Source organism: Carassius gibelio, chromosome B8, assembly GCF_023724105.1.
Source record: "Carassius gibelio isolate Cgi1373 ecotype wild population from Czech Republic chromosome B8, carGib1.2-hapl.c, whole genome shotgun sequence".
Taxonomy (NCBI): Eukaryota; Metazoa; Chordata; class Actinopteri; order Cypriniformes; family Cyprinidae; genus Carassius; species Carassius gibelio.
The window spans coordinates 13,423,427-13,451,263 of NC_068403.1; the positions used below are offsets into that span (position 1 = coordinate 13,423,427).

At 35.8% G+C, this 27,837-nt stretch overlaps 1 protein-coding gene across 2 annotated transcripts; it reads right to left on the reverse strand.

The window, feature by feature from the left end:
* Positions 1-27,739, reverse strand: kcnc4 (potassium voltage-gated channel, Shaw-related subfamily, member 4). 2 transcript variants are annotated; one of them, XM_052563811.1, is made up of 5 exons: positions 27,391-27,739; positions 26,377-27,297; positions 7,398-8,340; positions 6,830-7,024; positions 1-2,397 (listed from the first exon to the last, which is right to left on the reverse strand). In XM_052563811.1, the coding sequence occupies exons 2-5, from the start codon at positions 27,004-27,006 to the stop codon at positions 2,330-2,332; spliced, it is 1,836 nt and encodes a 611-aa protein (XP_052419771.1). In that variant the 5' UTR covers positions 27,007-27,297; positions 27,391-27,739; the 3' UTR covers positions 1-2,329. The 2 variants fall into 2 exon arrangements, with proteins under 2 accessions (XP_052419771.1, XP_052419770.1); XM_052563810.1 differs by having other exon boundaries at positions 26,377-27,739.
* Between the last annotated feature and the right edge of the window lie 98 nt (positions 27,740-27,837).

Consider the following 27,837-nt stretch of genomic DNA (forward strand, 5'->3'; position numbering starts at 1 on the left):
TCAGTTCAATAATTTGATTTTATTTGTATTCCTGCAGAAATGCATGGACACACATGCCTACAAAATACAAGATATGAGCTGCTTTAGACATATAACATAGTACATGTTCATCCAAAAGTTACAATGCTGTACATGCTCAGAAAAAAAGGCACAAAAGTTGTCACTGGGGTGGTACCTTTTTAAAAGGTAACAAAATGTACAATTTAGGCACAACCATGTACACTTCAGGTACTAATATGTACTTTTAAGATATTAAAACGAGCTCTTTAGTGGTAAATAGGGTACAGAGGTTTACCTTTTTTTTCTTTTAAGTACTGCCCCAGTGCTTTTGTACCTTTTTTTCAGTATACCATATCATCTATTAGTATAAGAGCCTCATTGTTAGCATGTTACATCATCCCTGAAACACACAAACATACTCACGTTTACTGGCTAAAGGCAGATACTGCTGGACCATTATGAAAACAATCTGTATAACTAGACAGTGAATGCATCTTCTTGCTAGATACTGATACTCTGCTACATACAGTAGTACTGATATTTACATTTTCTGATCTAAATAGCATGGTGTTGCACTTGAACTCTGTTGTTATGAAACATAAGGCAACTATGGCAGACAACAAGCTGGAAAAAATCTCGCAGAAGTTTATCTGTGTGTGTGTGTGTGTGCAAACATGATTGACATCTCAACAATATGAGCCTCTTAACAACAAAATATTTTAAAGTTGTTGTTTTTTTGTATTATTATTATTAGAATTATTAGTAGTATTACAAGACAGTAGGCACAACTTGGACAGGTAATACAGCGTGTACTTGCAAAAGAAGGTTCGATTACAGTGAACTAACGTTGCAGAACAAAGATTTCTGAGTTGGTCCCATCTCAACCAGAGATGTTATGAATATAAAGGGCTGATGATTTCAGATGCAGGACTTCATGTAGTTTGGTTACAGAAAACGATGGTTACGAAAGCATTCAGCTGCCACTGTGCTTTGTTGAAAATCTTTTCTTTATAAGAAAAACTGAAACTGTATTTCCCTCTGGCGTTTTTAATTAAAATACTTTTGGAAAACTGTTCTTGAAGATCCTTGTTCAGCAGTTTTTTGTACAGTGATAAATGGGCCTTTCTTATATAAGGGTTAGCGTCATGTTAGCTGGCCTGTGATCTCTGGAACGATACTGTACAGACACAAGCCGCTTTCTGCTTTTGTCCAAATAAAGACAAGCTGAGAATCATGCGGAGAGAAATGCTTTACAGATCTTCATATGCACTGTTGTTTCATAAGTTTGGAGGTTTTTTTTTTAAATACTTTTACGCTTTAAGGACACACTTCATCGATCAAAAGTCACAGTAAAGGAAATGTTAGATATATTAGGTGTATATTAAAATAGAAAACACATTTTTTTTTAATTGTCATCCCTAGTGAAAAAACAAAACAAAACAAAAACATTTATTTAATTCTAAGTATACTACAAATACACATATTTATGTACTTTATGTAAAATTACTTGTTTGACTAGGGAAAGTATTTCCGTATTTTATCTTTACTGTACTTTTGATCAAATAAAGGCAGATTTGATGAGGAGAGAAGACTTTAAACCTATTTCCTCAATGAAATATGAAGTTGTAGAAGGACATATTAAAGGGTTTGAGTGTTTGACCTTTTAAAAAAAAGTCTAGTCTTAAGTCTTAGCATTAAACTAGCATTTTAATGGCTTCAAAATGATTCTAATTTGATCTAATGAGGACTTAAACGACATCATTACTTTAAGATTTTCGGTGTCCCAAATACTGTAAAAAAGTGGTAACACTTTACAATAAGGTTTATTAATAAACTACATTAGTTAACATGAACTACAAAAGAATGATACTTCTACAGCATTTATTAATCATAGTTAATTTCAGCATTCACTAATGCATTATTAAAATCTAATCATTTGTATGTTAACAATAGTTAATGCACTATGAACTACCATGAGCAAACAATAAAAAACTGTATTTTTATTAACTATCATTAACAAAGCTTTATATACAGTATATTTAATTGTTCAATGTTTGTTCATGTTAGTTAATACATTAACTTATGTTAACAAATGACACCTTTTTGGAAAGTGTTACCAAAAATATATTACAGTTACATTTTGACCAAAAGTACTTATGCTCTCTCATGCAAAAACATGCCTGGCAGCATTTCAAATGGACAGAAATACATGATGACATGACTAGAAATATTCTTGACTGAGAAATACGATGCATGACTGATGAGAAGACGAGAGATTGGTGAGCATCCCGAATGAGTGACCCACCCGTCCCATCAGGACAAAACCCCCTCAGGTCAGGGTAGTGACTTCTGCTTGAGTGTAGTTTGCTGGGGATGTGAGCGCATCTTTACAGCTCTCTGAAACAAAGACACAGAGAGAAAACAAGTTGAATCTAACTTACTATTTCAATGAGGGGCATTAGTAAATTTATGGAACAAAATTGAAGTCTTATTAAGACTTTTATACTATTTTAACTTTGAAATGTAAAGACAATGTTACAATGACATATAGTGGGATTTGGATCACTGAATCAATCAAAACATTAGACACCAGCATTGCACATTTATCTACAGAGAAAAATTCCTGCCTATTAAAACGAGAAGACTTGTGGCCTTTCAGAGGCCCAGCAGTGAACCCAGAGAATGGGAAAGCCTTGGGGTCTGTCCATGTTGCTAATGGAAACCTATTAGCAGCAATTAAGTTGAGTTGCCTTTCGGGACCAGAAGCAGATCCGTAACTCAGGACTGCTGCAGATGATGCCTTTCAGTGCTGGATGACTGGCTCGCCACATAATTACACACAAATCAAGAAAAAAGTTGGCTTAAAAAAGAATTTATGAGAGAAGACAGTAACCAAGGAGACTCTGCCTTACTGCAAAAAAAAATCTTGTTTTCTTTTAATTTTCCAGTGAAAAATCTAAATATGCTAAATAAATAAAAGACAAGATAACTGAATTTAGAAAATAAGATATTAAGACTTGTTTTCGATGACAACAAAATTTGAATTAAAGGGTTATTTCACCCAAAAATGAAAATTATGTCGTTCCAAACCAGCGAGACCTCCGTTTATCTTTGGAAAACAGTTTAAGATATTTTAGATTTAGTCCGAGAGCTCTCAGTCCCTCCATTGAAGCTCCCTCCATTGATGTCTAGAAAGGTAAGAAAAACATAATCAAAGTAGTCCATGTGACATCAGAGGGTCAGTTAGAATTTGCTGAAGCATCAAACATAAATTGTGGTCCAAAAATAACAAAAACTATGACTTTATTCAGCATTGTCTTCTCTTCCTTGTCTGTAGTGAGCGAGTTCACAACACTGAAGTGTAGTGATGTCCGGATTGCGAACGAATCATTCGATTTAACCGGTTCTTCTTGAACCAGTTCACCAAATCGAACTGAATTGTTTGAAACGGTTCTCGTTTCCAATAAGCATTAATCCACATTAATCCACGTTTGGAACGAGTTATTAACACTGTTGGGAACGTTACTTTAAAAAAGTAATTCGTTATAGTTAATCACTACTTGTTCCAAAAAGTAACCGAATTAGTAACTGAATTACTCTATAATAAAAGTAACTCGTTACCAGGGGAAGTAACTATTTGCGTTGCTGTATATAAAAGTTTTTTTCTTTTTTTTTTGCAGTTTTGCAGTTTTCACAAGTCAGTTAAAATGAGTAGAACAGACAGGTGTTCGTACATAACTACTAAAGCCACTAGCTTTGTAGATGCGTGTGTATCACATTACATGTACACATTACATGCAAGTTCTTGCCTTTGACCACAATGAATTTAAAGTAGTGCTTATATCTCCACCTTGAAAATGCCAACTTTTCATCGGATTGCTCCTGACTCGCCATCTCTGCTGCGAATCTTTGTGTAGCTGTTGCGTGCTAGGGTGCGCGCGCGTTCGCGCATGTGTGCATGTTTGGCGCCACTGGCGTAAAAACACTGGCTCTGAATGGCTACAATGAAACACATGACACTGCCTTAGCCAATCATAATCGCTTATCTCTTTATTAACCCACCTCCTCAGTCGCTGTGTGAGACAGGGGTGAGTTCGGATTACATAGTTTATTAAATCAATGCATAGTAACGCACTGCATTTAACGTCCAGTAATGTTAATGGTGTTATAACGAAGGGAAAAGTAATTAGTTAGATTACCCCATTACTGAAAAAATATTATTAACCTCTTGAGACCCTGTGGCCTCATATGAGGACATTATATTTTTGTGAATTTCTCTGAGTCTGTTCATGCCACAGTTTTAGATCTGGATGTCCTGTACAGAGCACATTCAGGGCTTTTCAGAGATACCAAATGATTGGATGTTTCACATGACCACTCCCTCTCCTTGGTCATCAAAATGTCTGAAATTAATTTAGTGACACTCTTATAGAAATATGATAATATTTCTATAATATATTGTAGTTATCATTTAAATCTGTCTAATTTTTAAATTCTGTGTCATAAATCAACATCTCAGAAATATGTTATGGGGTTTCAAATCAAAATATGACTTTCCGTTACTAAACAGGACATTGATTTCATACATGTCCTCAGATGAGGACACCGGGACTAAACGCATGCTTATGACGCATTTTTGGAGACATAACAAATGAATAGAGAAAGAAATTATATTTCAATATTCTATGAAATATTATATATTATTATGAAAATCTTGACAATTATTACTCACATTATTACACTTCTTTTTTCATTACATGTTGCCCCAAAAACACATTTATATGCAAATTAGATTTAGTTTATAGATACATTGTATATAATTAGAAAACCCATTAATGGTAATTTTACACACATTTTGCAGAAAGAAAAATGTTATACTGAATTATTCTGTTATACCATAGTTGAGAATCATCTTTATACAAAGTTTGGTAAAAAAAAAAAAAAAAAATCTTGAACATTAAAAATTTATTGGTGATTTAAAAAAATCTATTGTTTTTGCCTATGCATTTTCATTCATGTCTTTTCATTTTTTTTTTAGAAATTGAGTCCCGATGTCCTCTGCCGAGGACATAACATAACTTTTTAAATGAAATGCATGAATGCAGAGCACAAGGCTGCACTGGGAAATCCTGTGTGCGATGCATGACATGCAATGTGCATCTGTGCTTGCAAAGTGAATGAAACTGCTTGCATCATTTCACATCGTGATAGACCCACTGTCCTCACATGAGGACATCTTTTTTCTGGGAAAACTACTTCCTGTACAAAAACAAATTTTAGGTATTATACTTATTAGGTCCTACATATCCCAAATAGCAAGAAAAATTATAAAATGCACAACAGGCAATCTCTCGGGTTTCAGGAGGTTAATGACATAATTTTCATTTTTGGGTGAACTAACCCTTTAAGTTTAATTTTACCAGTGTGGTACAAAAAACCAACCTTCATTTATATATTATTATCTGTCTTTGGCATCATTGTTTCACACCGCAAATAAACAAACAGAGGAAATGCCACAGGTTTATGATCTATGGATCATTCGCACATATTTATTTTTAACATCAGCGATGACATTTCCAAAGATGGAGCATCTTTGCTATGTCTGGTGAAGGAATTATTGCCTGTAATCACTGTTTGTTTGACAGGACCACAGCTGCTGTCGCTCTGCCCCTCATTGATTCCCAGAGTGCATCTCGGTCTCCACATCAGCGAGGAAAATTGCACGGTTTTTTACACAAATGACAAATCAACCGTCACAGAATGTCTGAAGGGCTTAGACGACCTCTGTTTGAATTTTCCAAAAATAGAGGGAAATCAAAACAAAGATAAGAAACTAGATGAGATCATTGGACTTAGTTATTAATTTATTCATTTATGGAAATATTAATTAATTTACTCATTAGTGAACCGGATTTCAGATGATTATTCCCAACTATAAGCTGTCTTGTTCAGTCACAGGTGATAATAAGCTCCTGTTTTACATTAGCAGCACTTCTGCTCCTTCAAACGGAGAGAGGGGCTTCTAGGATGTAAAAGGTGGAATGTTTGTTTAAGAAGCTCGTGATCAAATGATTATCTCCAGAAATAGACTGCAGGCAACCTGTCAGAGCTTTTGGGGGCCGAGGCTGAGTCGAAGTCTGACGTGACAGCATCCAGTAATGCAGGATGCTGGGTTTGCAGAAGTCGTGATGCTCTCTTGTTTTGTGTGCTGTTATCAGTCTATTTTTCCCAGTTTTGAAATGTCAGCTACAGAATAACATGTCTGACAAAAAAATAAATTTATTTTACTGTGCTCCGGATACTTTTTCTAATAAGTCAATTGTGGCATTCTGTGGTCAAATGTTTTTATATAGACTCTTAAACTGTACATTGGAATGATTTCCTGTATAGCTTTGACAGTTTCATGTTCCTCATGTCCACTCTACTGACTCTTGTTTTTCATGTAATAAAATAACATTGATGCAAATCGATACTTCATATCCAATTATCCAAAAAATAAGCAGGATAATTTGGTTATTTGTTGTGAGAAAAATCCAAATTAATGACACAAGACCTAATTATTGATCATTTTGCAATAAATAAATATATATAGTGTTTCCTTTTAATTTCCTAGACTGTGGCGCCTTGCCAGATTAATTAATTTAGACACTGAAAAATGACTTGGACCACTTTTCTTGGAACTCTCTTTGAAGTGTACCAAAATTATGTTTTTAACTTAAAAAATTGTGTGGAGATGGCATAGGAAGCAACATTTGGGAACCAAAAAAAACATATTTTTACATTTCTGAATTTATCAGTGAGATTCAAACTCTATAGCAGTCCTGTTTACCTGTGTGGATGGTGGGTTCAGCTCCACAAGAAAAGTCCCCAGAATTTAGCAGGAAACAAGTTGCCTCTTTCATGGGCTTGTCTCTATTGCGTGAGCATCGAAGCGTCCACCTCTCGCCCGGAGAGAGCGGCTGGGTCAGACTGCAGCTCTCCTCTTCAGAAAGAGTTACCGTAGCATCACCATTCTGCTTTGAATCTGACAACAAGACAAAAACATGGATGTCAGTGTTCATGACAATTCACTTGCAGCAAATAAACACAAATTGGCATAAGCCTTTGTTAGATTTATGCTTGAAACTGAAAACAAAGTCAATATCAATGGAAAATTTACCTTAGAACTTTTGAAACTTTTTTTAAGCTCGTTATAATATGAGTAAAATATGATCCACATTCATATATTTAATACTGTGATATTCCCAAAGTTTATTCCCAGTATAATTCTACATTTAAATGGGCCAACTATCCCATATATACATATGGGTCTTTAGCTTCATTTTATCAAGCAACTGACTTCATCTCACTGTTGTCTCTCAGAAAACACTATTGTCGTTGAAATCCTCATGTTCTACCTGAGCGGTTTCTTCCAAGGTTCTCCTCCGCGGCAAGGGGGCAAGTGTCACTTTGTGTGCTGTTCCTTGGTGAGTTGCTTTCAGACTTCCCAAACGAGGCAGAGTTCATCACCATGTGTGGGTTTGGGTTGTGCTTCTTCTTCTTCTTGGGCAACTTCTGCTTGGCCATCGCCAATGAGTAGTACATCCCAAAATTGTTAACGATAATGGGCACTGGCATGGCAATGGTAAGCACACCTGCTAACGCACATAATGCACCGACCATCATGCCCAGCCACGTCTTAGGGTACATATCCCCATAGCCTACTGTTGTCATTGTGATCACAGCCCACCAGAAGCCGATGGGAATGCTCTTGAAATGCGTGTGGTTGCAGCCACTAGGGTCTTGGGGATCTGCGCTAATACGTTCGGCGTAGTAGATCATGGTGGCGAAGATGAGCACCCCGAGCGCCAGAAAGATGATGAGCAGACAGAACTCATTCACACTCGCCCGCAAGGTGTGGCCGAGAACCCTGAGACCCACAAAGTGTCGAGTCAGCTTAAAGATCCGTAGGATGCGCACAAAACGGACCACTCGCAGAAAGCCAAGGACGTCCTTGGCAGCTTCGGATTTGACGCCGGCCAAACTCAGCTCCAGATAGTAGGGCAGGATGGCAACAAAGTCAATGATGTTTAGTTGGTTCTTGATGAAGAGAAGTTTGTTTGGGCAACATATGATACGGACCAGGAACTCGAAGGTAAACCACACCACGCAGATTCCCTCCACCAACGTCAGCACTGGTTTGGGCTCCATCTCCATCTTCGAGATGACGGAGGTCATGGTGGAGTTGCTTTCAGTATTTGTAGATGTGACATTACGAAGTTCATTGAAGACCTCATGGGTCTCCAGGCAGAAGTTAGTGATGGACACCAGGATGAAAAACAGGGAGACAAAGGCAATTACCTGAAAGATAAGACCACAAATTAAACACGTCTCAATTAAAAAATTTTTACAAATTCCATTAAACTGGTCATGAACTGCATTTTTTTATTATTTCATAATGTATCCTGAGATGCATGTAATTTACACTTCTAATTTAGAAATAAAGAGACATTTCCTATCCTGATTTTAGCCCTGTGAATTGGCTTTGCATATGAAATAAGTATTACATGTGGAAATGTTTGCTGCATTTTTACTATCACAGCTGTTGAGATAAATTAATCATGAAAAATGTTGATTATATTAAAATCTACTGTACTCCATCAATGAAAGTTTGCAGCACTGAGTATTGTAGCTGATGACAAACAGTTGAGTGCATGAATGCAACAATATCATCATTTCATCTTGATTTTTGCACTCTCACAAATGTTTTTATCATAACAATGCAAAAATTATACAAATAAGAGATCCACGATGCAGTGTAGACTGCGTTAACTCGCACTGTGTGATTGATAGCTCCAGCCTTCATATTTATAATTTAATCACAATTTAAATAACAAATTTTTAAAAACATTTGAGAGAAAAAATGTATAGTTGACCATGTTTAGTCAATGGCTTGATTTACTGATGCATAAACAACAATAAATTATTTTGAGACAATGAACAGCTAACTGTACATGAATCATAAATATCAGAAGCCAAAGGGTCACCAAACTCAGTCCTGGAGGACCGGCGTCCTGCAGAGTTTAGCTTCAACTGGTCTCAACACACCTGCAGCGAAACTGTGACTGATTTACCAAAGAATGTGTAACAGTGTACACTGTAATGTATCAAACAAACAAAGAATGCTCTACTGAGACATCCACATAGTTGAAAATAAATAGGCTCTTTCCTAGGATCATTTTTAGTCCAGTGATCCTGTATTGCTCTTCACTCTATTTTCATTGCAATAATGTGTAACAATGGGCGGGGCTAAATATACGAAGATGAAGGAGTAGGCCATGATTCTGCAGAGGAGGACTACTATTGTCACACCATGACATCATAATGTGACAAAATCTGAAACAAGTCGTTTTCTGAGCTTGGATTCATATTTATAGTTTTCACCCAAATTTTGCTTTAACCCACGGTTAAATCCAACAAATTAACCCTTTCATTTTGAACTGTCTTAAACCAAATATGTTTAAAAATATGAATGTTTACATAATACACATTAAATTTTTTTATGTTAGCAAAAAATAATCATATCATTAGACCTAATCACAGGCTCTCCTTGACAAAAAGGTAATCCCCAAACCTCCAACAAAACAGAAACCCCCTTTGACCCAACATAAAAAACACTAACAGATCACCTCTATATTAATCATATGCAAAAACACATTTTATAACATGTAATTTCAAAAACGTATCTCCTTACACACTCTAAAGCATGATTATACTGTTTAATAGTTCACATAACTTTTTTCATTAAGTGAACTTTAATTCATATTTGAGTCAAATTAACTTGTTTTATTTAATAGATATTAATGTTCTTTTTTTAATGAGCTGCTTAATACATTAATAGGCTGTTGATGTTGTTACAAGGCATAAAAACACTGAGCCAAAACTCTTTCACATTCCTCATCCTTATCAGATAAGTCATACAAGTCCACTTCCTTGTTAACATACAGTGTTATCTTAAAACTTACAACAAATAGAGGCCATTTCTTTTTCCTTCATTAGGATCAAACAATTCAATTAGCTCAAATTAAATTCCTTGGAAATTGTCAGCCGTCATCTGAAAGCAGCAGCCTAGATGAATATGTGGAAAGTGGCAAATCTGTTAGACAGAGTCATTAATGATTTTGTTATTTTTAGTAACTGAAAGATAAGGATGATGTGAAGATTTAGATACAGGACAAGAGCGGGGGTGGGGAGGGGGGTCACCATAACAACCGCATCACACCAGCACCACACAGTTGGATACTCGTTGTCATGCTGAGGGAGATACAAGCCCATGGGTATGTTTACACACATCCTCACAGGAGCAGTAAACTGTAAATGAAGACTGTGATAGAATCACTTTTAACCGGTTTAACTATTCATTAATCTACAGTATTACTGCAGGCTGCCGATTCAAGATTTGGTGCGATTAATAAACCATCATAGAGCATTAAGAGCATCTATCTTCAATCTTTTTCAGGTCAAGAACCCTTTGGTAAATAAACAGACATGGCTTTGACTTTGAGTCTACACAAATTAAAATGGAATTTTAATTTCATAGGGCCCTACATATAGAACACTTCCTCCTGTTGTGGGGAATGAAAAGGCACACATTTCCTTTCCTTTATGTAATAAAGCATATCTGTGCACACACTCTTCCTGTTAGATAACAGCAGAATTATGCAAAGACAACATTACTTACAGCAATCAATGGTTACATGGTTAAAAGCAGTATTTTGCAAGATTACATTTCAGTACTTCTTGCATGTGACACTTTTAAAGTCAAATGTCTGCTTAATGGCACTAAAAGGTTAATGCTCTTTCGTGTTTTGAAATCAACCTTCACTAAAACAGACCCTTACAATGTTAAAGGCACTTCATTTTAAGATGAAAACACATTGGCTGAAGCAATCATGGCATTTTAGCTTGTGTCTATAAGTCTTTGAGCTCATGTGTTTTGTTTACAAATCATGCACCACAGCAAAAGTGTCGATGTCATAAGATAGTATTGTGCAAGACATGAAAATAAGTCTATTAATCGATTATCTGCCTCTGCAATCATAAAGGAATAACGAGTTTTGCAAGAAACTAGGTACAGAGACATTATTCAAATTGTCAATGAGCCTAGATTAACTTATACAATGCACTTGTGCAAAAAAATAGAGAACTCAATATGACCTTAAATAAAACATTGCAACGGGAACTGGGAACTTCAGCAGTCCTTTCATTTCACCCTTGATTAAAGTGCTGTATGGAGTACTTGAATCAGCTTTAATCAATGGCAAAGTGGTCACAACAAGAGAAGAGCCCTCTGATTCACACCAGCAACAATTTCACTCCTATTCAGGAACACATGAATCTTTTTTCAGCAGCTAAAATGCAAATGTGGTAATTATATGAGAGCACGTACAGTATGTGGGCAGAGTGAGCGAGGGCATCTGTGTTAAAAGGCATTTCTTTAGGAGAACTTTCTAGCAATAATAACAAGCCTGAATCTAATCCTTTTAACTTTTAAAATCACTTACCATTTACTGATGTTGAGCCTGTTCAGTGTAAAATTTTTATTAATTTTAAAGCTAAAATTGATATTTGGGGCCATGATATTAGTTATATAATTAAAGTCTACAATGTTTGGTCAAACAATTACAAATAAAAGGTACAAATTTTGATTCAATAAACTCTAAATGCTTATTAATTGTTAGTTAGGTAGTTAAGTTTAGGTATTGGGTATATGTGCTTTATAAGTACAGTACTAATAAACAGCCAATATGTAAATAGCAGGCATGCAAATAAGCAACTAGTTAATATTGAGAATTTGTCTCTATGAAGTGCTACCAATGTTTTAATTAACACAGTAAAGTAAAAGTTTCCAAACTCCAAACACATTTATTTTTTCTTCATTTTTTTTTTACATTTTCACCAAAAAAAAATCAATGGTTCTGCAGCATTCTCTAATTTAAGGGCCCATTAACAATAAGACGACTTTTAAAATATAACTATAAGTCTATAACGATAACTATATTAGCATCCACACCTGTTTACCCTCTGTTTATAAAACAAATAAATAAAAAAACAATCTGAAAGTGATACCAACAATATTGTTCCTGCATGTTATGTTGTTATAGCTGTGGTGTGGACACTACTATATTCACACTAAATTATAACAATTATTAAAACTCTAATAAATGATTGTCTTTGGCCTTTACATTAGCACCATCATTCATACCGGCTCTTCGTGATCATAATTCTGAACAAACACCATATTTTCCTTAATGTGTTAGGCATTGTTCCATAGGAAGGGACTTTTAGCTAAATATATTTGTGTTCTAATGAGCAAATGGGGAAATAATTGAGTCGAGGTGCTCTGGCACCCTGCAGAGTGCTGTTGTTACAACATTAACCAAACCTTTCAGAGTGCTGAATACAAACAGTTTAAGTGGAGTTGTAAATTGCTGGACAGATGGGTCATTACACACATTTATCCAGCACTATATCACATGACAGAACACGCATCATAAAGACATCCTATTATTGAGATTACTTCATTAAACAAAAGATGCTCACATGTATTCAGTGCACCATGTTTTGCATGCTGCAGCATACAAAGTGAACACTACAGCATTTTCCAAATGTGAATTATGCATAAAAGCAAGAATATGAAAATATGAGCTAAGATCTTTTACAGTAACAGTAGTAAGCACAGACAATTTATGTGCCGGTTGCTACACTGTGCTAAAAATGTATTAACATGAAGGCCATATGGCATTTAGTATTAATCATAAAAATAAACAATGATTGTTATGTGGGATATACTTGGTTCATTTTGATCATGAAATAACTATTTTTAATGAGTGATTCACTGAAATCAATCTGGCTGAATTAACACTTAAGCTCTTTTTTCACTATAACATATAGTGAAATCTTCAGGGTACATCATGAAAGATGTAATGGTGTAATGGCACACTTTTCCATAAACGTGTGCCTACACTTCCAGATGTTTCGGATTTAGGATTTTATCTATGACAAATATGAATAATACAAAAGTTGAAGTTATATTGTGTAAATCTTCACCCTTATGCGTTGTTGGGAACGTTTTCGTCCACTAGGGGGTGGTGTTGAGTCTTATTTTGGCCACAACTCTCTCTGTGTTTCAGCTAATGGAATGATTTTGGGTGACAAATCTTATTTTGACACATATTTTGGGAAAATGCTTTGAAAATTTTCAAAAACATAATACACTGCGGGCAAATTCACTACCCTTTCGTTATGTTCGTGGATGAAAACATCTACTAAATTAAACTGCTGTAAAAATGTATCAGATAAATCTTCTAATTTTTTGGCATAAATATATTAATCAACCTCAGTCCTGATCAAAACTACCAAATGTTTAAAAAAAAATACAAGATTTTAACTCTTTAATTACCAAGTTCATATGATGTCACTGATTTTGGAAAAAACCCCGCAAAATTACACATTTTCAATATAAAAAGTGATTGTGGACTGGATATTTTTTTACCTTTTATCACAGTCTTGGGCATGTCAAAGATTAGTAACAAGATTGGCTTTGATGCATTATTAGTTTTTGTGGAGCATTAGATTCAAAAAATTTCTCCCTCATTTATTGTTGGTGGCTGTTTTTGCCCCATTGACTTCCATTATAACGACATTTTTTTATTGCAAAGCCATGACACCATATAATCATGCATTCTTGATTGTTTGTGGTTTTCCCTTTTGGGAAGAGGTAAAATTTGTTATTTTTACAGTTGATCACTAGGTGATCCCTTTAGATAGGCCTGTGCAAAAAAAGGCTTAGTTTCTGGCTTGTATATGGAGTTATATGGAGTATAACAGCAAATTATAGTGTTTGTGTGTTTGTGAGATTCTTGATTGTTGGTGGTATATTTCATTGAGTGTTTGTTACTAAAAAGCAATTTTTTTACTAACTAGGAGTTGGCGATATGGAAAAAATATCATATCACGTTTTCAGCAATTCTTTGTCATGTTGGTTTTACCATTTTGCAAGTTGTCTGAGCATTACAGGCAATTACTAATTTTCCTATTATAAAGATAAAGCCTTTCACAGGTTTTGGACAATGTGACAGTAAGTAAATAATGAAAGAAATTAAATTTTAGGGTGATCTACCCCTTGACAGTATTGACAGTAGGCTGCATGTTTAATAGGCCAACTGTCCCTTTAAGACCCACACGCATCTAATATACAGGCACGTAAACATTTTTTTCTCAACTGTTTACTTTCAATTTAGACATAACCAAATTGAGTCTACATGTAAACTAGGGCTGTCACTTTTTATTCGATATTCAAATATGCATTCGAACATGACGTGAAATATCCGTAATCGAACTATAAATAAAATATCCGGTTTTTAAAATGCCATGCGTAGCTCATTTTTTACAGTCAAGGATTAGACTGTTTGTTTTTTTTTGTTTTTTTTTGCCATTTTATCCAGTAGAGGGCACTCTAGACGCATTGTAGCATAGGCCCATGACCAAATCAAGCGAATAATAGCTAGTAGCCAGGCATGTCTGTGTGCTCTGAACTTGTGTTCTCCACTGCGGGGAACATCGTAAATAAAAAGAGAGCTGCACTTGATCCAGATCAAGTTGATAGACTGGGGTTTCTGGCAAACAATATTAAGAAATGAATTAGGCTAGGTTATATGCCTTACTCCTGCTGCTGTTTAAGTTGTCACGTAGTAACTCTGCCTCTGAATTAACACTGCTGTGAATGCATGTGGCATTGTACAGTAGCCTTAGCCTATATGACCGAGGCGTTAGAACTGCAGCTGATAGAATGTGCGCTGTAGCACAAAAAAACTAATTTCTGTCACGAAAACAAATTCCTTGTATGTGTAAACATACCTGTCAATAAAGCTCATTCTGATTCTGAAAGCAAATTGTGGAGACATTTTTATTGTACACAATCAAAAATCATCATAATCGCACACCCCTACATCTATCTAACCATAGAAGCCAGTCCCATTTTAAGCTCCAGTCGTGTCTAACAACCGAATATGCTGGAGATTGTTTTTGGATGAGAGCATTTTATTTTCTTGATTTTTTTTTCTTGAACCCCTCCCAAACAACATGTGGTGTAGGAGCTGTTTGGTTTGACTTTTTTTAGGTTGTCTGACCCAAAAACTGTTTCCTGCAATTCTCTAGCTGTGGTCCTTGGAGAGTCTTCAGCCACTCAAACTCTCCTCCTCACCGTGCGTTAGGCCGATACAGACACATGTCCTCTTCCATTTTTTGGCGATTGATTATTGCCCTGATGGTGGTAATAGGAATTTTCACTGCTCTAGCTCTTTTCTTAAAGCCACTTCACTAATTTGTGAAGCTCAATTATCTTTTGCTGCACATCAGAAATATATTCTTTGGTTTTTGTGATTTAAAAAATAAATAAACCATTGATTAACCATGCAGATTTATCTTCACAGACTTCTTTGATCATATCTACCAAGGGTGCCAATAATTCTGACCACGACTGTATATATATATATATATATATATATATATGCATTTTATTAAATATGCAGGTTAAAAAGAGAGAACGTGTCGCTCATGTCTGTGAGTGTTCACTTAGATTGTCTCCTGTACCAGCTGTTCACTACAGCAGCCTCCAGCTCATTTAGTCACACCTCACAAAGACATTTACCCATAGTGCAGCTGTCACATTCCTGACCACCTATATGTGCAAACCCTATTGTTTCACCATTAAGTTTCCATGGAAAATAATTCAAGCCTCCCATGACTGTCAAACAAGAAAAAACACTGCCAACATACTGTAAAGCAGTAAGACTCAAATCATAGAATAAAGGATAAATATAAACTCTCTGTCATGCAAGTCCTCAGGGGAGGGGTGTTAATGCAAGTCCCTGAACCTAAATCCCAAGGACTTGATAAATTATCACTTTTTCCATGGCTTGAACTTAAACATAAACATCTTTTACAAACGCATAACACTGAAATTGCCATCCTGTAGTAGGGAACAGTGCTACTTTAGCAACACCAATATCAAGAGTTTGATTCTCAAAGAATGCATTAATGCAATGTATACAGTACCTTGAATACATTGTAGGTTGCTTTGGATAAAAGTGTCAGCAAATTGCATATAAATGGTTTTTCAATGAATATATATCTTTAAAAATACACAACAATACTTATCAGAGCTTCATATGCCAAGTGAACCATGACATGAGCTTTGACTGACAAGAACAAATTCCTTCTGTCCTTTTTAATGTTCCAGGCTGTAAGGAACGAAAGCAATCGCATACACCAGGGAAGAATTGAGTCACTATTATTTAGTCTGTCATATTACTCCAAGTCCAGAGCCAGAAGCCCATGAGTTGTTGTGCCAAGCATTACTCCAGAGAGACTTGATGGTCTTTTCTCTGCATGAACAACAGTGTTGGTGCATTTGATGCTTTTCACTGCACTGGCTTTGTGTGTACATTTACGAATGCTCATTTCTGAGAGCAAGAACGTTGGAAGATGAAAGTCAAGGCAGGTTTTTTAACAGCACAATGTGTCACAGCAGTAACATGCAAGTGTAAAATGCACTTGGGTCAGGGTCAGATAAACCATGGGCCAGGAATGAAAGTGGTGAATAATTTAAATTGTGAATCAAGCTGTTCTGCGCTTGGCCTCCTTGACCTCGAGCTTGAATTTCTTCAGTGCATACAAGCCTGTCACTGTGCAAGGTAACTGTGAAAACAATTCAACAAGCAAAAAATATTTGTCCCCTCTAGGATCTACAATTTTTTTTGTTATATTTTCAGTTTTCTATATGATAATATTTTAAATAAACAATGTTACTAATCAAAAATAAATCCATAAAAAAAAATAAAAAAAAACATAAAAACAAGACAACCCTACAGAATTTATCTAAACAAATAACTATCAAAAATATGGGGTAGGTAATTATGTGTTTCCGATTTTTAAAAAAATACAGTAAAATATTATTACTTTTTTTTTTTTTTTTTATGAAATTCATTCCTGTGATGTTGCACATGCTGATTTTTTTCAGTATTCTCTGATAAACAGAACAAGCATAATTTTTCGGGTAGAGAAACAATACAAAGTAAAGTAAACAGTGCACAACAAATATGTCTTTTTGGCAATGTTTTGATTTGTAGCTTCACAAAACATTAGTAAACCATAGTGGATCACACATATTTGCAAAAGTCTGATCATGTCATGATAATGCAGTGTTTTTCCAACATCATTTGAAAATTCCGATTGGATGGATTGCGCTAGTCAGGCTCTAGCATTTACCATTCGCAATAGAAATGAAGTGCACAACAAGAAGAAAAGTGCTCATCCACCAGGAAATTAGTACTTCTCATTATGTTTACTGGGCTTTGAATCGGCACTGGTATCACGATTAAATTCAATTCGATTATGATTACCATGTCAACGATTCGATTCAATTCGATATCACGATGCATCATAATGCATCACTATTACATCAAATTTATTTTATGCATTTTTATAAAATTATATAAGCAGGCTACTTTTTAAATAATTATGTTAATTCATATATAATTAATTATCATTAAGAATTAACAATACATATAGCTTCAAAAGATATAAGCAAATATAAAGTAATAAGAGGGGAAAGACAAAGTGATTAACAAAAAGTACTTTGCTCAGTATTTGGGAGTGCTTTTAGAATCAAAAGTTTAAACATAATCATAGTTATGGTTTTTCTTTTTTCTCAGCATTATTGCCGTTTGATTATTGATGATGAGATCATAGACACTGGCAGCTTTAATAGACTGCATTTACACTAATGCACATATCTACTTCTACATATCAGATGTTTTGTCCTGTTCTGAAAACAGAACTGACTGTGTTTACATCAATTTCGTATCAAAAAAGTAAATGCAAGTGCATTTAACCACAGCCGCGAGGTTCAGAACAAACAAACTCGGCGCACATGAAAGTCTGTCAGTACGTGAGTTTCGTGCATCTAATACATACTGCATTCCAAACGGCAGAAATTAAAGCATATCTAAAGTAAAAGACTAAAACAACAGCGAATGGAAGCACTGCAAAGCAATGAGCACGTGTCTCACAGCGCATATTCTGTGCAATAAAGGCCTCCGCATTTGACTCTGGTGCACATACATGCCACATGCGGAAAAAAACCAAGCTCCGATTTAAAAATTGAGAGTGCATATTTAGTACTTGCGTGACCATTGCATATAAGAATGACATCATAGGCTATAATCGATTATGGTCTATTACTGCATCGATGCAGAATCGTCCACGTCGACGCAATGCATCGTTAATATTGACACCCCTAATATTTACACAAGCAAGTAGTTCTTATGTTCTTCTTCTTATTGTCATTTATGCAGGTTATTTTTTTCTTTCCCACAAAAAAAAATATGTAATAAAAAATCTATCTGATTTGATTGGGTGGACCGGCCTTCAATCCGAGTAAGTGAGTTCCACCCTGGCCCTTAGCCATGCCACTGTTGTGAATGATTCATCAGTGCACATTATTACAAACAACAAATAAGGTTTACATTCATAATCTTTCTTAAAAATGTAATCACTTGCTCCACTAATATTATTATTTCCCTTTTTCTACTGAAGTCACCAACCCTTTTCTCATTTAATATCCTGTTTCCCTCAGAAATACAACATCCTGTAAATAAAATGGGTTGCAAAGTTAATGTTAAATTTCAAAGTTACTTTAAAAGATTTTTTTCATCTTTATTCTTCATTGTTATAAATAATAAACATAATTTTTTTTTGGTGGTGTTCACATCAAACACATAAGTGTTTTTCTCAAACACAATCAGCTCCAACATTACAAAACATTGCAGTGAACGTCTCACGGCAGCAGGCTGTGAGTATAGGTCTGTGAGCAAGTTTAGCCTAGAAAGGATATCTACATTTTGGTTTATCTAAATGCCAAATGGTTTACCCCACTTCTAAACAGACAAAGCCATCCTGTTCATACACTGTGGCACAGAACAACAAAAGTGCTGGAGACACAAGTCCTTTATTTACACACTGTCATTGTGCTCATATAAGGCTCAGACTGCAGAGCACTGCACACTGCATTCCTGGACCAACTTGTGCAGGTATAAATTTGTTGTGAATTTTATTAGAAAGATACATACAGCAATGAATATGCGCTCGAGTCTTCTGTTTAAACGTTAATATTTACGGTCTCTTTTATGACTTGATTTATTTTTTTCGAATACAGTTTACATGATGTCAAGATTACATAATTACAATAAATGGGGGGGTTCTTTAAATCCAGCACCTTGCCAACAAACTGCAGTGACATTTCAGTGTGTAAGTCACTGTTTAAAGGGTCAGTGATGCCATTTGAAGTTTTCCTTTCTATTTGGAGTGTAACAAGCTGTTCGTGAATAGATAAGATACCTAAAGCTGCAAAGACTAATATCTCAAACCCAAAGAGATATTCTTTATAAAAGTGGTCCTTGGAGACAATGGTGGACAATTTGGCCAAAATTTAATCACAATATATTTCTTAATTTCAATTAACTTGCCAAGTCTGACACCTATAATAGTGAATATAAAACCATAAATTTTTATAATCTCTTAAAGGGGGGGTGAAATGCTATTTCATGCATACTGAGTTTTTTACACTGTTAAAGAGTTGGATTCCAATGCTAAACATGGACAAAGTTTCAAAAATTAATTTGTACGTTTGAAGGAGTTTTTTTGTTCCGGAAGAGTGAGCGCTCCCATATAGCACAGCACTGAGAGGCTGAGCACATTCGTTCACTGATCAGAGCGAGAGCGTGGCGAAATGTCACAGAAGTGTGTTTTTGGTTGCCAGGGCAAGACAACCCTGCACAGATTACCAAAAAAAAAAACAGCATTAAGGGACCAGTGGATGGAGTTTATTTTTACAGAGCATCAACGGAGTTGTGCAAGTGTTTTTGTTTGTTCCCTGCATTTCGAAGATGCTTGTTTTACAAACAAGGCCCAGTTTGACGCCGGATTTGCATATCGTTTATTTCTTAAGGATAATGCAGTCCCAACGAAAAAGGGTCACGATCGTGTGTTGGAACCGCATGCGGTGAGTAAAACTGCTTCAAATATCTCTGTGTTGTTAGCTTAGATATCAGCGTGTAAGCAAATCAAGTAAACAACATGCAATGTTGTCATCAAACTGCACTTTCCACATGTAACTTACAGCTAAAAAAAAAAAAAAAAAAAAAGACGACATAAAGTGGAACTTAGTCATTTTCCAAAACCGCTAAGCAAATAAATAAAGTTTTTGTACATACCACATAGAGACGTCGTTGCTGATGCTGCTCTTGTTAAATTTCAGCCTCTGGATCTGTGTCACAGCTTCCAAACGCTCTCAACGCAAAAGCCTACTCGCGCTCGTGATTCTTTAGCTCCGCCCACACGCCACGCCTCCAACCGGTTGTTGTTTTTCCGGGAAAAATCGGTACAGACTATCTTTCTCTTATGAATATAATAAAACTAAAGACTTTTTGGAGTTATGAAGGATGCAGTACTACTCTATAGGTACTCAAGATTAACAGGATATTGAGTGAAAACGAGCATTTCACCCCCCCTTTAAAAAAAAAGGAAAGAAAGAAATCATACTCACTCTAAGCTTTTGAATGGTATATTGTACAGGTGCTGGTCATATAATTAGAATATCATAAAAAAAGTTGATTTATTTCACTAATTTCATTCAAAAAGTTAACTTGTATATTCTATTCATTCATTACACACAGACTGATATAATTCAAATGTTTATTTCTTTTAATTTTGATGATTGTAACTGACAACCAAGGAAAATCCCAAATTCAGTATCTGAAAATTAGAAAATTAGAATATTTTGAAAAGGTTCACTATTGAAGACACCTGGTGCCACACTCTAATCAGCTAATTAACTCAGAACACCTGCAAAGGCCTTTAAATGGTCTGTCAGTCTAGTTCTGTAGGCTACACAATCATGGGGAAGACTGCTAACTTGACAGTTGTCCAAAAGATGACCATTATGTACATATTATATTCCTACACTATTTGCATCTCATTCTTTGTTAATTACATTCAAGGAAATAAATCATAATTTTTTTTTTTTTAATAATTACCTGGTTTTTAGGGTTATACATTACTTCGACCAAACTATGTCATATCTTGAAAAACTCCTTTAACAATACAATTTGTAATGATAAATCATTTTAGGCCATAACACCCACCCAAAAAGCCAATACAACAATGGTCAAGAAAAAAAAAAACCTTTTCACTGTGTGTGTGTGAGAGAGAGAGAGAGTGAATGAATAAGAGAGAGAGAGGGAGAGACCGAGAGAAAAGGATGTAAAATCAACCAAACCACAACAGAATAACCGGCAATTTAAGAAGCAAGAGCTTCATTTGCAAACATTTCATTCCTAGTCTTTTTTTAAGTTCAGTGAAGTGTTCATAATCTAGAGCAATTCAATCATGTCTACTGTGCTATGTTATACAGAAAATAAAACAGTTATTGCAATGAATCACCTTTAGTTAGAAGCAATTATTTACACCTGTATAAATTCAGATCTTCGACATCATGAGGGCACGAATACTTACGCAGTTGCATATTTTACATTTTTCTTAACAGCAGACAAAAGTCTATGTATACATTTTTACGTTGCTTAGAAAAGTAACAATACACTTTAAGGTTGAATTTGCTTTTCAATTAAATCAGAGAATTGGTCTCAATACTTTTGCAAAGCCTTGTGTAACTGCATTTTGGCTGAGCAATATACAGTACAGTGCTATCAAAATTCACATATGGTGCTGCGTTTGACACCATAGATCACTACATACTCATAGATCGATAACAAAACTATACAGGTATTCAAGGGCAGGCTTTAATGTGGTTTAGATCCTACCTGTCCGATCACTACCACATTGTTTATTTAAATGGGGAGTCATCTCATTTATCACCAGTAAAATATGGAGTGCCACAAGGATCTGTCCTAGGTCCTCTACTATTTTCAATATACATGTTGCCACTCTGTAATATTATTAGAAAATATAGGATTAATTTCCACTGTTATGCTGATAATACTCAACAATATATCTCAACGAGATGAATCTTCTAAATTATCTAAGCTAACAGAGTGTGTTAAAAATGTAAAAGATTGGATGACCATTATTTTTCTCCTATTAAATTCGGATAAGACTGATATATTACTTATTGGACCAAAAAAACAGTACACAGAATCTCATAGATTACAATTTGCAACTAGACGATGTATTTTTACTTCCTCTACAGTAAAAAAAGACGTAATCAAATAGATGATGAACACTATTAACAGCAATTATTATATGATGCAATCAAACTTATAGCAAAATTTGGTAATTCTGTATGTTGTTTCACGGTTGGCAACATCTGAGGTCCTCTGAGGGTTTGGCATCATCTTTTCTCAGGTGTTCTGGATCCAGACTGAAGCTTAAAGTATGTATAATCTAAATATTGGGGAAATCTCCTTTAAAATTGTCCAAATGAAGTCCTTAGCAATTTGGTTTTGATATTTACGGTAGGAAATATACAAAATATCTTTATGGAACACAATCTTTGTTTTAATGATTTTAGGCATAAAAGAAAAACAAAACGAACATTTTGACCCATACAATGTATTGTTGGTTATTGCTGCAAATATAGCCATGCTACTTCACATACAAGGTCACATATATGAAGCATGTTTTCATAGTGAAGAACAGCACTGTGATCAGAGCACCTTGCATTAGTTTGCAGTAAATCCTGCTCCATGATCTCCACTTCATATTAAAGACATGGACTCAGTTTTGGATAGCTTAGTTTGTATGAAAATTTAGAAATTGCAGTCCCAGATTTTTATCAGCATTTTAACAGGTCTCCCGTAAAATAAATATTTTATGCAAAATAAATATTTTATGTAAAATAAATATTATTATTATTATTATTATTAAACACTCCTTTTATATGAATAATAAAATAGTGTTGTTACAATTATCTTTACTTTTTTGTTTGATATATTTTAGTAGTATTTATATTAATCATAATCATATAAGAATTATTAGTCATTTTCATATATCTGCACCACACTGTTGGCCAAATCTTTCTCCTGAATCATGCAGACCTAGTTCAGTCCATAATTCCTCCACTAGAGTTTTTAATATCCAACCACCATTCAAAATCATGCCACCAGAATGCCTAGTCCGACACATCCAGACAGTGTCTGCCCTAGGCCAATTACCCGGTGAGTGATTAATTACCATGACGGAGAGAATGTAATGCTGTAATTATGAGGCAGGGCTTTCACGACACATGCAAACACTCACCAAACCAACAAAAACAACTGAGACACCTCCAGCAAATGTCAACTGCTATAGAACAGGTTAAAGGGACATTCCAAATCTTTATGACTTATTTATGTGGAACAAAAAAACAGATATTTTGAAAGAAACTTTCATTGTATGGACAAAAGAATTATTGTTATTATTTTTTTTTTGTATGGACAAAATTTTTTAGGAGTAAATAAATAAATAATTTCATATTTGAGTTGACTATCCATTTAATTTACTTAATTCTTAGACTAGCCTGCATATGGGTTGAATTATTAATTTGAACAATTAAAGTAATTGTTGATATTTCTATTGGAAAACAAGGGGAAAATACGTTTTAGGAAAGTGGTATTTTTGCATGTTTCAATCTCATTTGGATCCTGTGATTAATAAAAGCCACGATGGCTTTTCCTCCTTGCTAACTGTATTAGCTGCATGGCCTGAGCAGCCGTCAGTATATGGTAACATTAGCCCTGCAGCACATAATGCTCTCTAGGCAGAGATAATTGAGAGAGCCGAAGAATAGCAGGGTCCAAGAAGCCCAACCATTTGCTCAGTCATTTCTGAACAATTGGAATATAATGTCATCTTGTTTCCTCTGAGAGGTTTATTCTTTAGAAGGCTGTTCTCTCTCACCTCTTTCTCCCGATTACTTGTTTTCTTTCATTCCCATTAAGTCTGTCAGGCCTGTATGCTACAAATCATCTAAATTAATTAGGAAAACAAGCAGCTAGCTTAATAATGATGAAGAAATGATGGGCCACACAGCAATGGCTCAGCTGTGTATTTGTTAACAATCAAAGCAGCTCAGCTGTGACAAACACACAGCATATCAATGAAACCCGATGTCTGTTACACCCTGAAGAAAAGAAACACATTGTATGACAGCATTGTTGTTTTTTGTTGTTGTTGTTGTTTATGACCTCTTTGACAAGCAACTAAAGCAATTAATCACCTCCAATTTTCTCTAAGGAAAGAAATTGATTTCTCTGTCAAAATTAAGTAGCCAAATGTCCAGGGTTCAATACTGTAACAGAGATTAAGCCCTTCAATAAAAAGCTTTCACATTACCGATCTAAACAGCTTATTACGGCTGAAACTGTATGCTCTGCCAAGGGTGCTCTTGCTTGTGATGTAATTACAACTGAATCCAACCTTGAAATCTGCCTCGAAACACATATGAATGATATGATTAGCTATAAAATGCAAATATAAAATGAGTAAGAAATTTATATTTTTAATACATTTATTTTGTGCTGTTGTTGTACTGGTATTCTACAAAGACACAAATTATTATTGTATGTTACAAAAATTACGTTCTTTTGAACTTTCTTGTTCAAGGCATGCTGGGAATTTTTATTTTTATCATGGTTATCACAAAGTTATTGAGCAGCACAACTGTTTTCAATGTTTATCATGGTATCTTGAGTGCAAAATCATATTACAATGATTTCTGAAGGATTGTGTGACACTGAAGACTGGAGTAATGGCTCCTGAAATTTCAGGTTTGTCATAACAGGAATAAATTATATGTAACATATATTAAAATAGAAAAGAGTTAAATTCTAGTATTTCACAACACTACAGTTTTATGTATTTTTGATCAAGTAAATGCACTGACGAGCAATTCATGACTGACTAATGTGAGAAAGGACAGAGCACATTATAACACAAATAAATCAAACCAACCAGCTAAAGGACTGTGAGTGGATAAAACACTTTATTCTAATAGCTGCACAATATCACCTGCTGAGAATCACTCCTGTCCATCATCCCACCATCATTTGATGGACTTCAAACTGACAATAAGATATTTTAAAAGTACCATACTATGTTCTCTTATGCTTGTTTTCTCTTTTACACACAAACAGATTGAATTTGCCTAAAACTGAGTCTCAAATTCTAAAGATCACTCTGACACAGGCCTCCATAAACATCCTCTGGTCTAGGGCTGGTTTAAAGGCTATTCTGGTGCATTTATCTGCTAGTAGAGCACCAACCTATAATAATAAATGGAGCAATTCACTGCAGTGCTTGGGCCCTAGTAAAGGAGTCACTTAGACATGTATTTGAATGCTGTAAAGCTTTGAACACATCTGATAAGTGGGCATATGGCACAGAAAGAGTTTTAATTAATCATGAATCATTCTGTCTCTCAGAAAGTTCTCTGAGTGACATTCATCCATCACAGCAAGAGAGGATTTCACACATCTGACATCAGAGTGTGACATTAACACTAGAGCAGGTGGCATCTGGGTGAGTGCATGTTTGTGAGACAGGTGCAGTTCAACAGACAGTCGGAGCTAGTTGTGTTTCCACTGGTAACTACAGAGGAAGGATGATATGATCCTGACATTCATTTAAAGCTGACTAACAGATTGAGTAAATACTGAGAGATCTAATGGCCATAATGCAACACCTGTTGGCATGTATCACCTAGAAGTGCGTAACTGAAACTAAATACTGCAAGATGCAATTCAATTTTTGTCAGTCACATTAAAATGGTTTCTAATTTAAGGAAGCATATCATGATCAGTTTATGGCTTATTCCATGAATATGTTACAAATTGGTGTTCCATTATTACTTTTTAAAAAGCATTATTAATCTCATATCTTTCCGAAATATGTATACTTTAGGTACTAATATGTACCTTTAACATACTTATGTCCACCTTATAGCAGTAATAATTTACAAATGTGTACCTTTTAAAAGGGTACTGCCCCAGTTTTGTCATAAGAGTGTATACAGGTTTGGGGAACTGATATATTAAATAAAACTATCTTAAACAAAACTAATCTGTCAAGTATCGGTAAACTCTTAAATAAAGGTTCTAAAGGGGGGCTTATATGCGTATAGCCTATATTGTTACAATGAACAGAAAAAAATAAACTCATGTGATTTTTATTTTGACCTCTGATAAAGGTTATGTATCTCCTCTTTGACTATTTGTTGAAAAGGAAAAGAGAATGAATGTATATTACACAAAGAAATGTGTAATATGCATTCTAATCCCTTACCCGGGCTGCACGCGATGAATATGGATCTTCAAAGAGCGCCCATATTTTTGGTTGCCAAACTTCGCAGCATCCCGTGGAGCGGTCAGGGCTGTCCTCAATGCCGAAGCGTCTGGGCATGTCCTGATCATCCTCCGCGTCCTCCGGATCTGGCGGTTCGAAGATCTCCAGCGCCTCTTCTGCATCCCTGTGCTGGCGGTAGGTCATCCAGCAACAGGGCTCCACGTCAGTCTCATCGATGCCCCAAAACGCCAACTCCTCTTCGAACAGAGGGCCGCACACATCCGCCGGGCAGTGCAGCTTGCCGGTCCTGTAGTAGTTCAGCACATAGCCGAATATGCCCGGGTGTCGGTCAAAAAAGAATTCGCTGGCACTGGGCGTTTGTCCCGTGTCTGAAGCCGGGTTCACCTGGGGGTTCACCTGGGGGTCCGTGTCGGCGAGCCAGGCGAGTCTCGTGCCCGGTATGGTCCTAAGGGTGCTCCTGTAGGTTTCGTGGCGCGTGCCGCCGACGTTGATGATGATTTTGTCCGAGTTTTCGCCTCTGGCCATCTCTTCCCTCAGACATGATTTGGAAGGAGGTTTGTTGCCTGACTTGCGCCCGCGGTACGACGAAACACACACCGAGCTGATCATAGATTTATTTAGATAGAGAGGCTTTTACCTAGTAGCTAACTCTCTTGGCTTTCTAAACCTGCGAGGCTGTCGTCAGTTATGAAAGTCGAACAGCTGTAGAGAGTTTCCGCCGTCAACATGACCATCAGAGGCGCGAAGAACCACCTGTTAACGCAGAAACTCTTCGAGATTCTCAGTCTATGGGTGGATGCTTGCGTTGTTCTTCATTCATGGACACTTTGGCACGTTAGTAAACACCAAAACACGAGCAAACCGTCCGCGTATCATTTACGCGCGTTCAGGCATTTCTCACTGTATCTACAAAGAAAAAATAATTAGTTCCAATAAAAGTCAGACTACCCTAAAAATGACTCTCCATTTGATCTCTTTCAAAATTCTCGTCACCTTGTCGTTGAATTATTAAATCACACCCGGCTGTCAGCTGCGCGCGCATTATTCCTTAATCTCAACGAGTGAGTTTAAAATAAAAGCTCAATCTTGCCGAATAATTTCTGCGATGCGATGATAACTTTGATTTTACATCTGTATCAGGCCAAATCGTCTTTTGGCGGAGGATGAGACGGTGTCATCAGTTTGTTGGAAAAGATCTGTTGCATCTTGTGACAATCGGAAGACGACACAGCCCATGGGAGGATGATGATGATGATGCTCCAGCGCCTCAGTAACCCTTACAGCGCTGCATCACGTATGAACGTGAGCTCAATTTGATTAGTACAGGGGAAAGCTTCTGTTTATCAAATTATGGACCCCTTTTCACGATGACGCATTTCCGCATAAACATGGTAAACCTCTTGAATTGAATGTGTTTTTGTAACAATAGGCTATATTTTG

Coding starts and splice junctions, on each gene's coding strand:
- kcnc4 (XM_052563811.1), bottom strand. CDS start 27,006: ATGATCAGCTCGGTGTGTGTTTCGTCGTACCGCGGGCGCAAGTCAGGC. Junction 8,341..26,376: donor ATTCATCGCGTGCAGCCCGG/GTAAGGGATTAG, acceptor CTTATCTTTCAG/GTAATTGCCTTTGTCTCCCT. Junction 2,398..6,829: donor TGAACCCACCATCCACACAG/GTAAACAGGACT, acceptor TCTTTGTTTCAG/AGAGCTGTAAAGATGCGCTC.